Consider the following 14,788-nt stretch of genomic DNA (forward strand, 5'->3'; position numbering starts at 1 on the left):
AGGTCAAAGAAGCTCATTCTGAGTACTTTTTCAGGTGAAAGAAGACATTAGTTATGGTATGTTTTCCAGAGGTTCTTTGTCTTAGTCTTGTTACTTCTAAGATATTCAGATAGTTTTGCAATTGAAAATCTGTAATTTTTTTTCTTCTTCTCTGTATGGGGACATGACTTTACTGTTACTGCTTTTGCGCTTCTCAGCACAAACAGTACTAATTGTTTTCTGTCTTTTTTTTTTGATCACCCATCACTAATGTTGCATTAGTCTGACTCACCAGATGTAGACTGTGCTTATAATGCTGCAGACCGTGTTTTCAAAATTCCTGTTGATACAGGAAACCTAGACCTATGGACCCAGAATATTAAAACCACACCCATACTAAACCAATGTTTGTAAGTTTGTTAGTATTAACAAAAAAATTGTGTAAAGTGTAAAGGTTCATTTATCACACAGTCCTAAATGAGTGATCCTTGTGGCACAGACAGAAGAGTCACAAACACGTTGCCTATTGAGTTCCAGTTTGTACATTGTTGTTTGGTTTGGCGATGTGGGTTTTCTCTCTTGCTGGGGAAGGTGGGCTACTAGATTTCACATCTGGACACGTGAGTTAGAGCAGGTGATGTCTGAAGTGTCCGGCTCATTTCAACCTCTCAATCCCTGTGCTTTTTTCCCCTCTCTGTTTCCTTCTGTCTGTCATCCCTTTTCCTTTTCTGTCCCTCATCCTCCCTCATCAGCCCCACCTTAATCTCTCCTCACTTAATTCCTGCCTTCATGCTCCTTGCTGCCTCTACTTTGTTGTCTCCACAATTTCCCACATTCTCTCTCCTTCTGTGCTTCTTTCCACACTTTCTGCTTCCTGATGGGTTTTGATAAACGCATCCTCAACCAGCTGCTCACAGCACCTGCAACACAGGACACTTACTCTCGTCATACACTCACACACACTTCATACACTCACGCACACACTTCCCTCCTCTTATACCCTCGTAAAGGTCAGTTATTGAAGTTGTGAGCTGGAAGGGATTCCTCTATATTTCTCACAGCATGTTTGTGTGTGTCTGTCAGTGTGTGTGTGTGTGTGTGTGTGTCGGCTTGCTCACCTCCTGGAGCCTGGAATGCTAGACTATTAGATTGTAATAAAAAAAAAGCATGAATGATTGGATGATGTTGAATCTCAAGCATGGTGTTTATTAGAACAAAGCACAGTCTTCCTGTCAGCATGGGAAGTTTCTGAACTCTTACTTAAGCTCTAAGTAATTGCCCACACATGTAATTCATCTGACTATTAGGAGCCGATTCACACTTCGAACAATACGTTTAAAAGCTTTGTTTGCTCAATCAGATCCTCAGATTCACGCAGACACACATGCAGACACAGGCACACAAATGAAAACTGACCATCTGGGTGAGTTTTAATGTCTGGCATTACCATTTAGTCACAGATGCCTTGATTTTGGATGGCAGAAGGGGTTGAGGTGGGGTGGGGGGCTTCAAAGGAACACAACAAACACAGGCATACTGATGAAATTACACAACTTCTAAACATAGAACTTTTAAACACACTTTATATACATGAGGTTTGATGTTTTTAATATATGTTCTACGTGTTTTCTCATGTCCGCCAGGTGTGTCAGGAAGTGAAAATATGACAGGAAACAGAGTAGAAAGTCTAATGTGAGTGCAGTGGCAAGAGGTCAAGGTCCACAGAGCGTCTGAGGCCTGTTGGTCTGCCTTTGGCTGGACAACACATCATCAGTGTCAGACCTAGAAACCACTACTGAGATGTATAGAAAAACACATGTCTAATCACATGCCCACAACCACAATGCACACATACCCACAAACGCACACACACACATACATGCACACACAAACACACTCAGCTTTAGGTTTCTTATCAGTTGTACCTCTTGGGGGTCAGAGCAGGCCTGTGGGAGGTATGCTTTTGAAGCATCCACACATGCATAGAGACAGATGCTGGACACACACACTCGGTCATGCTGTTTCTCTGTCCTCTGAACACAGCTGTGTTGTTTTAGGGCGTGACAACAGCCATGCCACCAGATGAATTACTGTGGATTCTAAATGAAAAGAGTGGACCATAAACATTAGCACGCCACTTACTCTTACACCTTAATGACAAGCGCGCACACCCACACAGTCACACACACACACACACTTTGTTTTTCCTTACTGCTGACACTCGTGATGCCTCTAAAGATCCCTCCACTCCATATAATGACTCCTGGCCCCCCACGCTGCAGATGACACTCACCACACCCAGTTCAGTATGTTTCCTGTTTCAGGGGTCATTACCATGTTCAGTGCACCTTAGATGCAATTCAGGTGTGAAAATGTATATGTGTAAACAGGGTAGGAGGTATAAATCTGTTATCATTCAGATTGATTTTTGGGGGGGCGGACGAATACAGAATTTCTTGTTTTGTTGGAAAGCTTTGATTGATGAATTGTGAATTATTATTTTATTTTATTTTATTTTATTTTTTTACAAATTAAGAAGGACTATTTCACATAATTTTGTGTTGCATTGTGTCAACAGTAGGGAAGGCAGCTATAGTGACAAAGCTCTTATATTTATCGTTTTGTCTCCCAGGTGCGACTGGATGATCGTGTTATGCACACAGATCGAGGTCTGCTGATTCGCTCCCTCCACGCCTCCGATGCTGGGGACTATGTCTGCGTAGCTCAAGAGCACACACACTTCACCCACACTCTCCTCCGACTCACGCTACACCTAGTTACACATGGGCATGTGGATGGGAAGTCAAAGCCCAGTGAAGACCCCGTAGTGGAACCACGCCACAGTGCTGAGTCCCGCCAGCGTTATAAAGACTACCTGAGAGTGATGAGCTCTCCTTTCAGCTCTCTGGAGGAGTACTGTGATTCGCTGTGGCTGGAGAAGAAGCTGTCAAGGGTGCGAGGACGAGGCTTAGGAGCTGGCAAATGGAAACATATCCAGGAAATGAAGAAGAGCAGGAACAGGAGACACCACAGGGACAGGGAGGAGAAGTGGGCAAAACAAGGGAGGGTGGTGAGGAGAGCAAAGCAGTGAAGGGTGTGGTACAAAAATATTCAGTGTTAGCTGTCTGTATTCAGTAGTTCAAAAGTTCATAGTAAAAGTATGAATTACAAAGTTGTTTCAAGGAAAGCATCAGAGACCAAGCCTTTGCAATGTGTAAAACATTTTGTTTTGCTAAGTCATCTATTGACTTTTGTTTCAGCTACAGTGCTACTGGAGATAAGCTGACCAGATGAAGGATAGAACAGGACTGGTCTTTCTTTACAGAACTCTGGCAAACTATACAGACTGATGGTTAATAGATGCAATCATTTGATGATATTGAAGGTTGAATTGGTGAGACTGGAGTTCCTTTGTGGTGTTGACAATGCATTCACGTTGAATGACTGTAAATATTTATATACAATGTACAGGAGATGCAGCATGCTCTATTTAGTCTTATTACTGTTCTGTATAACTATAAAGATAATCCCGTGTTATGCTTGGACTGATAAAATGACATATTTTTGTACAAACATTTCACTCTCATGTACTGTAGGTTTGTTAGATGTTTTCTTTGCTGCTGTTTTGGAAAGTTATTTAAATAAATTTGTTTTGGAGTCTCTGCTCCCTGAATTGTTTGCTTACATCCCGTGAAAAGAAAAAATCAACATACAGGAAATCAGTAATTGCAGTTTCTTGCACTCCAGCAAACAGCAGACAGGTTGAGAATGAGTTAGGGTTAGTCAGCTGAGCCTCTCCTGATATAGCAACACAAGTCCCTGTACACTGTATGCAGATGTCAGAATGATTCAGGACCAGCTGGTCTCTTGTTAAGTGTTAGTGTGTATGTGTGGATGCATATTCCTGTGGTTGTGGGGACAAAAACCTGTTTACACAGTCACATTGTGAGGACCTGCCTTACTTATGGGGACAAAACACAAGTCCCCACAGCATAAATCATTAAATATTAGGACAGACTTGCTTTTAGGTTGAGGTTAAGGTTAGGACTATGCAAGTAATGTAATGTAAGTCTATGTAATGTCCTCAAAAATGATGGATTGTGTGTATGTGTGTGTGTGTGTGAAAGAGAGAGAGAGAGAGACGGGGTGTGTGTCTTCAGGAAAAAACAAGCAAAATGTAAAAGCTAAGCGAGTTACAGTTTTTTAAAAGCATAAACCGGTAAAAGCATCATAATCATGACCGTGAAAAGGAATCAATATGCAACCCAGTGTGCTCAACCTGAATACATTTAGACTTATATAATAATGTAGATAGCATCTTGTACAGTGCTTGGATAATGTTGACAACAGTATGACAAGAATCTTTCTGTGAAAGACATGTCATGGGAGTCCTCTGTGTTGACTGACTTAGTGGTGACCTCTGAAATTAGATTTCGAGGGAAAGGCTGCTTTTATCACAGGGTACAAATGGGTCCCATACTAATATAAAGATATTGAAAAGCATATTTCTCAATATCCTTTTAATTATTTTACCAGTTTCATATACAGGTCCCCCCATTACACAGCACTTTATTGCTTTAACTTTTACAGAAACCTCCATGCCCTCATTTCATGTCTTCTTCTTGCTCTCTATATACATACAGTATGTAGTTATGAACAGGATTCCATTCCATTCTGTGCTTCTCCACAGTAATTTATCAATTTTTCTTGGAACAAAAACGATAAATATTTCAAGAACTTCCTCCTTGTCTATAGTTTATTTATCAGTCAGCAGCAAAGAACAAACTACATCTCCCCAAGAAGGGAAACTATGAGGTTACACCAGAAAAGAGCAACAACCGTCTAGAAATGTAACACAAATTCCTAAATCCACTCTTGTACATTATAATCACAATGTAGTTTGTTGGGGAAACACAGCAAAGGTCTACATTTTAACGAAAAAATTTACTTCATCAAAAATCAGTGCTATAATTTGAATGACTGTTTACACGGCCGATTGCCCCACCCCACACCCCACACACACACACTTTGGTGAGTCTAAAGTGGCATGAACTAACTACTAAGAGAGAGTGCTATGGGCCTGAGATTTGGGGTAAGTTGCTTAGTTCACTGCTCTGTGCTGATTTAACTTGACCTTAACGTTTGGCTGGACAGGGACCAATGAGCAAAGATAACGTGTTCCGATAGACAGGCAGACAGGGTCAGTGGGGGGGTTGAACAAGGAAACAGAATTCAGGGAAAGAAACCAGATTTTGCAGAAGTGCTTGATTTGATGTGATTGGTGTAATGAGTAAGGAAGTCTGCTCAGGACCCCTGTAGTGGCCTTACAGGATACTCACACACAGACAAAGGCACATACACACAATATAATCCTTTTCTACTCTACTCTCTCCATTTTAAGTGGTTTCCTTGTGTCCAGTGACCCACATGGGCTCATGAAGATCATACACGGTGCACAGGACTGGGGTCTTCCCAGTAGGCAGCACAGGTTGAACTCTCTAATTGAATCATATCATCTGGCCTGGTTTAAAAGCAGTTATTTTAATTTTCTTCTGCCTCCGGAATTTATCATTACATTTCTTCAAGGAATTAAAAGCTGTTCCATTGGTTAGTGAGAGAGCTTTCCAAAAAAAAAATTTCTCTTGTTATGCTGGAACAGTTTATGCATGATTGAGAAACACCTTGTCTCCCCGTGTCTCTTTTGATTTAAATGAGTTAAAGAGAGGCTCATACTTGCTGGTTGACACACACACCATTGAGTATTTAATTCAGTTGATTGAGGTATGCCCAAGTGCAAGAATTTAAAGCAAAGTTCCTACAGCAAACTTCCACAGTGCCACACCAGAATAAAGATATCAAACACCATGACAGGAAGAGTAGAGGGAGCGAAATAGCGGGAGAGAGCGGAATTGAGATTTCAGACCACAGAATTGTTTTTGGTCCTATATTACAGGGTATTTACGGCTGTGCAGATGTGTGTGTTTGTCAGGTGTTGACATTGAACCTCTGGGCCTGGGTGTAGACAGCCAAATGTTATGTGGGAGTTGTCGGCCTGGGCGGTATTGATGGTCGCCTGGGGGTGTTAGAAGGCAAGAGGTATGTGTGTGTGTGAGCTAGAAACAGTTGTTCCTTTGGCGTAATGACTACCTGTGTTCACTCTGCCTAATTTACAGACGTATGTGATCTCTTTTCACTCGTGGATTTGTGGCCGGACAGGCAGGATGCAGTGAAAATCCTAAACACACCCTGTGATAGATGTTTTCATTTACTGTGTAAAGAGCTGTTTCGAAAATCCATGTAAATGAGATGTCTCTGGAATTTTCCTTGTCCTGTTGTTGTGTGGAGAATCAAGTGGTGTTTCTGCGTATATGATGAGGTAGCCACTACTGGTTGGATACTGGGCATCATTTGGCGCTGTGCATCCATGCATACCTACTCGTGTTCTTCTCATGAGATGTCAGGAGTCACAAGAGAGGCTGCCGGGCTCAAATATGAAAATTAAATTCTATGGCGTTAAATCTAGTGGGGTTTGTCTGTCCTGTGGTTGGAGAATTCAATGTAGTCTTTCCTTAATAGGTCACGGGACAAGCTTCTCATGTTCACGTGGCATGGAAATGTCAGTCACACAAACCTCGTGAGACATTTTCAAAAATGAGAAACGTTTTTTGATTATATAACCATTGAATGTGTGCGTCCGTGGCCTGTAAATGAATTCACTGTGACGACACCACGACTGTGCTTTTTACAGCTGCAAGATTAGAGACAATTCCTAATTACCTCTAAGGATCAGGAATCACTCACTAAAGCATTTTATTATCTTACTTGGAAAAAGTTTAATAATTGTTTTCACTTGGAGAGTCTTCCACTTGGGAATGACACAGCTACAGAAATGGGAGAGTTTCTGATGTTATATACTACAGACTACATATCTGAACAGGAAAAATAATTTGGTTACATCCGAAAGTCTTTGTGATAATGTATGTTGTATTAGATTAAATAAATAAAAGATTTGCCATAGCACCTTTAAAGTGTTCCATTCATTAAAATGGGCTTCCCTGTAGAATCCAGTAGATTCGTACAATATGGTTGCCTTCCTCGTTTCTGTTTATGGTTAACTTTTCACTTAGATGCTGAACAAGCAGAATTATCAAAAGGTACCCCTAAAAATAGTCACAGAAAGTATAATCCCTCTGTACCTGGTTTATGCTCAGCCTACTGAGATGGTAGATTGTACTTAAATCAGCATGCACTGTGCTTCCACTAACACCTTTTTTCTTACTACTTGCTTACTTACAGGTGATCAGGTTTATATATTTATATATACAGTACTTCTTTTTCTACTTCTGCGTCTCTTTTCCTGTCCTCTCATCCCCTCTTCCAGTTTCTTTGGTCTCATAGCAACTTTGGAGTTTTCCATGTATCTGTATAGATTATTCTCTATGGCATAACCATAGATTCCTAGGGTTCCTGGGGATCAGGGAAGGCCCAATGAGGATTAAGAGAAATGTGTTTTGTGGAAACCCAAACCCACAAGAGAGTACCTTAAACCATAAAGGTTAATGAGCTTAGTAAACATGGAAATCTTCCAGAACATTGTGGGTCAGGGAGGATTTTCACGCATTTTCCATGCCTGGGCATGAAGAAAACACTCAAATTTCAAGTTTGATTTTCTAGATCAGCATACAAACGATTGGGTTACCTTGATTTACAGTCTGGATATAACTGTAGTTAATTCAGACAATGTGTGTTTAAATTGCATATGATTCTTGTAAATTTCACTCGATATGAACACATTCCAGCGTTATGCTGTTGCATGCTTGAACTCTTGGTGAGGATTATATATGACTGAATGTTTATATTGTTTACCCGCCTCAAAATAATCTAAAAGATTGTGTGCTCATTTCTGGAAATTAACTTGGACTTAAAGTATAAGTTTTCGATTGTTTTTACATTCTGTGTGGAAGAAGACATATTTGACTTGATGAAAAAATATAATGGTGCAGCTAAATCACAAAAATCCTGTTAAATTTGTACAAATAATTCAAGGAAAAAACAATTTGTGAATCCCGTTACTCTTGCAGATATTTGAAAGTGGTTTCAGTGTTTACCTATGACACTTATTTTTTTTCCCACACATACAATCAGAAATCTGCATCCTACTCAGTCAGTTTATGCCTTTTTGTACAAAGAAATTCATATGATTTATGAATAAAGACAGATGGTTTGGTTATTACACCTTAAATAAAAGCAAATTCCAGCAACATAATGAACATCAAAACTCTTTCCTAACTGTACTAATAGCACACACATAAAAATCTCATGAGAAGTTTTTAAAAAGAAACAATAAGGTACTCCAATGTCCTCCCACATTCCCCAAAACATGCACATTAGGTTAATTAGCTACTCCTCATTCCCTCTAGGTGAGTGTGTGAGCGCGTATCCGTCTGTCTTTATGTGTCAGTCCTGCTATTGACTGCTGACCAGTCCAGGGTGAACCTCAGATTCACATTTTAGATTCTACGTACACCATCCAAATGAAGCAGAACTGTAGGCAGAAAGAGTCAGGGTCAGATCTGCAGACAATACTTTCAAATTATACAGTTAATTTAATGTACTACCTGAATGTCTGCATCAGCATGAGCCTTAGGGATCACACTGTGTTGATATAACTGGGTGCATGTGTGTGTGTGTGTGTGTGTGTGTGTGTATCCAACACCAGAACAGACCACATTCCTAACAGTATGTGTTTCAGTATGAGTATGTATGTTTGCATGTCTGTGTGTGTGTGTCTCATATTGCTGCTGGCATCCACAGATCCCAGTGGCGAACACAGTGTGCGAATCCATGAAATGGATATGGCTTTCAGTACAGTTTGATGCCACACCTCATTGACCTTTAGCCTTCCAATCTTTTTTTTCCAATTGCTCACATATCTTTACTTTATCCTGCTCTGCAGCCATGTGGACTATAATTTCATTTGGAACATATTTCCCTGATTCATGTAACATAATTATACAGAGGAATACTGTACCATGTCAGTCTATTTATATATATTTGTGTTTGAAACGAGTGCCAGCATACCATCACTACAGTATCTCATTTTATTTTAGCTCTTCAACACTTTGACAATGATGGACACCATTAAGCTGTTCATCAGCTAAAAAAAGATGAAATCATCAGAGCACCTATCTAAGCCCTCAACTGAATTTGCAGCGATGTATAGTGACAGAGTACTTTCTTACTATAAAACCCTTCTGGCAGAAAGGGGGACAGAAAAGGATATTAGAAATAAAGAGTGAGAGGATTTCATCATATTGATCTAAGACACTAAGTAGGATACTTGGCAAGTGTTCAGGACTCTCAGATGTTTGGTCAAGGAGAGGGAGAGGGCGGAAACAGCAGAGTGGGAGAGAGAGGTGAGAGAGAAAAGTGGATACTTGAATGGGATTAGTATCCCTCTACAGCCTGATGGCAGTATGATGGCATCTCTTCCCTCTTCAGTCGTACCACATCACTTCATACCACTGAGGATTTGGGAGCTGTAACCAAATACCCCTGCAATGTCGCCCATAGACTCGACTCCCTCTGCTTGACTCCAGGGTGAGAAAAATTCCTTCTCTTTTTCAAAGCCCATTTGTTGTGCATTATAACCAATAACAACTGGTTTAAAAGCTGCATTTCCTTGCCATGCCCGTTGGGGTCATTAATTCACTTGCTCATTCATGAGCGTGCTGTGTAGGGCAGTCTGTGCAAAACTTCTGACAAAAGACAAGGACGTAAACATGTAGACATATGTGCTGAGGGCTTTGGATTTGATGCAAATATTGCCATCACATGTTTGGTTTAAACCTTTACAATTATAAACTGCAGTAATGACAGTGGTAATGAGATAAACAGATGTTTACATTCCTAAAAATATGTCATATCATATAAGAAGGTGTGATAGAACTCAAACACTAGTGGCTGGCTCAGAGAGCAGGGACTTTAGCTGTGAAAAGGTATCATAGTCCTGTTTAACACTTTAACAAACAAGGTGGCTTAGAGACTCATGAGTGCTTTTAAGACTGTATGTGTGTTACTTCATACGTGTGTGTGTGTGCACAAGGTATTTTGCAAAGGTGTGAATGGTGATGAGCTGCCAGCATCTTGAGATCAAGAGCTTAGATGAAATGTTTGTCACTATAACAGCTGCAACACTGTGGATTTCCACTTGATACTTTTAAGCACAGTAAAGACTGCAGGTACCTCTAATCACATGTCTCCGATTCATGAATAGGAATGTGGAGAGTTTGTTACCTTTAATTCAAAACATTTGCAGAACTTATTAAGACATTTCTGCATGTTTACTTTGGCTCGTCACTTCAATTTTACAAGGTCCTAACTGGCTGTTTTGTCTGTTGTTCTTTTGCAATAACACGCACAATGTTCCTCTCTGTTTTACTGTGGATAATGTCCAAACTGAACTGTTTTATTAAGACCAAGGGGTATTTGATTTAAGTCCCCAGATGCCTAGCCTAATTCACAACAACATTACATAAGACTAAATCTGGACAAAGTTTACTTCCAGAAGGAGTAATAAAGAGGGAAACTATCAGACTGTTAAACTCAGCAGGGAGATTTGTGGTGACCTTAAGAGTTACTAACCTCTCTGCATGCAAAGTGCAATATCATCACCAGACTAAGATATATATAGATGGGCATTTGTCGCATCACATTTCTATTTTGGACCACTAACAAGATTTGGTGCTGGCAAACTGACAAGAAACGATGGCATGGCAGTGCAAAGACAGTAAGTATTAGCATTCTTGGTGTTAATCAGTTTCAGATGAAAAGATGAATGGACGGGCCCTGCCCCTATTGAGTGAAGTTCCTTCTCATTTTTGGGGCCATTCAGATGTCTCAGTAATGAATGCCAGTCATCAGCAGTCTAGCAGTCCAGTTAGCCAGAGATATTGTGTACAGCTGGAGATGAAAAATGACATCCTTGGCTCTACATCCCATACATTGCTTCATCATTCGTAAAACTCATGTCATGGCCTGGTGATCACAACAGTCCTTTCCATGGTTTCCTTGTATTTAAACTGATTTGTGTGACGGATGATTTGGTGCTTTCATAAAGGAGAAGCTGCTTGTGCTTCCTCAACTGTGATAAGGTGCTGTCTTCTAGCCTTTGTCTTAATGAGCCCATTCTACATTCATTGCTAGCTAATTACTTTCCTTAATCGTCACCAGACACATGGTGGACTATTATTTAGTATTTATGGCAGACTGTAAAATAGACTGTATTTTTCAATATTTTATGCAGTCCCTTTCTTTCTTTCTTTCTTTCTTTCTTTCTTTCTTTCTTTCTTTCTTTCTTTCTTTCTTTCTTTCTTCCCGTGGTTTTGGTAACCTTACCCATATGGCTCAGTCTTTGATGTCTTTCCCAAATCCATATGCATGTTGGTTGTCATGTTGCTTCATGGCAGGCACATTCCTGTCTTCCAACATGAGGGCCCCCCAACACACAAACACACACAGACACACACGGTCAGCGTTCCTATTTTGGAAAAATATAAAATTCCACTGTGTTATAGTTACAACTCATTCAATCCAGTCAGAAGCATTTGCTCTACAGTTTCCCTCCTGAATCATGCTTGTTGCGATCAGCAGATTGTGACAAGCATGTGTCGTATATTAACACTAACTCCTTTTGACAACTATATTTCATAAAATACAACACTGCATGAGGAGTGCTTGCATAGAGAGAGGTAGGCTACAAGACACCAGTTTTGGGCAAGCATGAAGGGCACTGCTATCATCAGGACAGAGTATGTTCGGTAGCCTTCTGCAAGTGACAGATGACTGCACTCACTGCCATTTTATGGCACCTTCAGCCATGCTTAAAGCTGAAATATGTGAAAGAATAAGCAGGGAATATATTTCACACTAGACATGGAGGTCACATCCAACCTGCTATGAATTTTATGGTGGTTCAGATTCCTACTCATGGTGTGTGTGTGTGTGTCTATGTGTGTTACCTGGATAGAGTGAAAAGGAGAGAGATGAAATAAAAGTCACGATCAACTTGATAAACGGTATAACATTCTCAGAGGAAAGTGTCATTTCATAAGATTCATGAGTCTCAGTCCTTCCAGCTGTTTGGCTCTGCACACTGGATTCAAGGCTCAACTATTCCCGGCAGTGGTGTCTGATATCTATCTTGGGAATGCTAAACAGTCTAAAGGACTGTGAACTTCATTCAGCTGTACTTTTTGCCTCATTAATGGAAACAGCCTTTACTACTGTAAGTGCATCACTGTCAACATGTCTGTATTCTCTCTTAAACAATTCTGCATTTATCAACAAAAAATGATAGTTATGTGTAATATAAAAGACAAACTATGGTGGGAGGATAATTTTAACACGAGTACCCCTTTTTTCACTGGTTTTGTTTACGCAAGGCATATGCTAACGGTCATCCATTCTTGTGTATGATTGTGTGAGTGTGTATATATGAAATAGTATAAGAGAGAGGTATTATCCCCTGTGAGTGTCTTGAGATCATCACTATTATGCAGATAAGTGTGTTAAATGTAATTGGACACCACCCAGCATGTCATTGAATATATAATGGCAGTGAAGCCTTAATGTTAGGCTGCTATTTTAATGTGTTCCATCTATCTTTGTACAATGAACAAGCCTGAACCACCATTAACCACCTGGCAAAGTCTCTCTGTCACCCAGCTTTTTTTTTTTACATTTTTATATCTCTCATTCTTCTCCCTGTGTTTAGCTCATTGTCTTGTTCTCTTTGCTCTTTTCAAATCCTCGTTTTGTCTTTGTTTGCCTCAGTGTGTGCTCTCTCTCTCTGTCTTGTATTCAAACCCAAAATGAAAATACAGCCATAAGCCAATTACCTCTGGCTCTTCCTATTATGCCACTGGATAGTTGGTGTAGATGGTGTAAATATAGCAGTCTATACATGTTTGTAATGATGAGCTCAGAGAACCACAGTGAAACCCATTACCCCAATTACCCAATTATCTCAAATGATGGGTGATTATCAGACATCATCACAGATACCGCCGTAACACCTCTAGAGTAGCTGTTTTGCTGGCCTGAATATAGCTATTCATGTCTCAATTTTCTTCGTGTCAACACAGGCACACATGCAAACCAACATAGACACCCATACACACACGTGCATTTGGTTCTTGGCCAGCTGTCATATGCCTACTTTGACAGGTCATTCAATGCAGTGTTTCCTTTTCTGAACCATTCAGGGATCCAGGATGAAGCTCTCATATTCAGTGGCAAAAGAAACAGAGCTGTTAGTGCAGGGTCACAACCTCTCACCTGACATGTGAGAAGACTGTTTGTGTGTGTATGCTCGTATGTGCGTGTGTATGTGTGACATGTGAGTAGCACAGGTCACTCTGTTCAACATCCATTGATATGTTGTTTTTGTAGCTCCGCTGTCTCTCCCTGTCCATCCATCTGTCCTAAAAACACACAATAAATAGGGCTCTGTTAGGCCGTCACAGAAATGAAATATATTTTTTTTAAACGACAGCGGTAACCGACCAGATGATACAGACTGCATCTATGTCCTTTAATCAGTGATAACAGCCCTAGGTCTTCATGAATCTAAAGTTAAGAATGTGCCTAAGCTCCCCGGCAATCCTACTTCCTGAAGATTATCCGTCTCCTCCTCCTGTTCCCTCCTCCTCCTCTTCATCTTCCACATCTACCTCCTACAATTCATGGCATCACACCCAGTGATGATGGACATCTCAAGCACAGACCACTGTTTACTCAGTCTAAAAATAAGAGGTTAGGTTCCAAGTGCCATAACTCCCACATGCCTGACATGCAAGGTGCAACAGCAGTGTGTGTGAGTGTGTGTGTGGGTGTGTATGTGTTAGTGTGTGTGAATGAGTGTGAGCATTTTTCTCTTTAAGAGGTTGGGATGGTCATGTGTATAAAGCTATGCCAGGTAAAACAGATATCCAATGATGGGCAAAGGAGCCTATGTGTACTACTCCTCTCCCATGTGGCCTAGTGTCATTTGGCCCCTCTTCTTGTGCCCCCCGCCCCCCTGGCTGGTGGTCATAAAGCCAGGGCTATTCTTAGCTTCTGTGTCAATCTTGTCTCTGGGGAGCAGTCAAGGGGTCTCTGTTACATGATGCACACAGGTGTCTTGAGACATCTCTATCTGATCTTTATTCAGCACTGTACCTCTAAAACTAATTTGAACAACTGCCCTCTAAGTATGAGATCAAGTTCCACCACACGTGAAAACTTAATTAATTGAGTGGTATGCAGATTGGGTTGCTTCAGCAGGATGCCTGGAGTTGACATGTTAGTGATAGCCTGACATGTCACAATCCAAAAGCAAGCAGTATTTTTGCACTGTAATTTTAAGTCTTGCAAGTCCAATTTTACATGCCTAAGGCTGACACAGATTTTATTAGGTTTATCAGTGACATTTGCCTAAATAATCTATGCCACTATATCTTATGTAAGTAATAAAAAAGTTTTAGTGTGCATTTTAATTTAATAGTAAGGCTTCAGAAACATGTGTTTTCAATTTGAGGTGGGAATGCAAACCGCATATCTAGAACCGAAAAACAAAAGATCAGATTTTTCTTGTGTCATATGGTTTGTAATGATAACGGTTACTTTTAGGGTTGAGGGAATGAAATGTAGGTTATGTCATAAGATGAAAATGTCTCCAACTGCTGGGTGCTGTTATAAAGACAAAGTCTGTGTATAACCTGATACAGAAGGCAGCCCCTGGGTGACTCTGCATGTGACACATCAACAC

At 40.5% G+C, this 14,788-nt stretch overlaps 1 protein-coding gene across 2 annotated transcripts in view; it reads left to right on the forward strand.

The window, feature by feature from the left end:
• sema3d (sema domain, immunoglobulin domain (Ig), short basic domain, secreted, (semaphorin) 3D) overlaps positions 1-3,644 on the forward strand; it is a 30,582-nt gene extending 26,938 nt beyond the window's left edge. For both annotated transcript variants that reach the window (XM_046392992.1, XM_046392993.1), the window contains exon 18: positions 2,612-3,644. In XM_046392992.1, the coding sequence (XP_046248948.1) occupies positions 2,612-3,070 (459 nt within the window). In that variant the 3' untranslated portion in view covers positions 3,071-3,644. The remainder of the gene's footprint in view (positions 1-2,611) is intronic.
• Positions 3,645-14,788: the final 11,144 nt, after the last annotated feature.

This window comes from Scatophagus argus, chromosome 7, assembly GCF_020382885.2.
Source record: "Scatophagus argus isolate fScaArg1 chromosome 7, fScaArg1.pri, whole genome shotgun sequence".
Lineage (NCBI taxonomy): Eukaryota > Metazoa > Chordata > Actinopteri > Scatophagidae > Scatophagus > Scatophagus argus.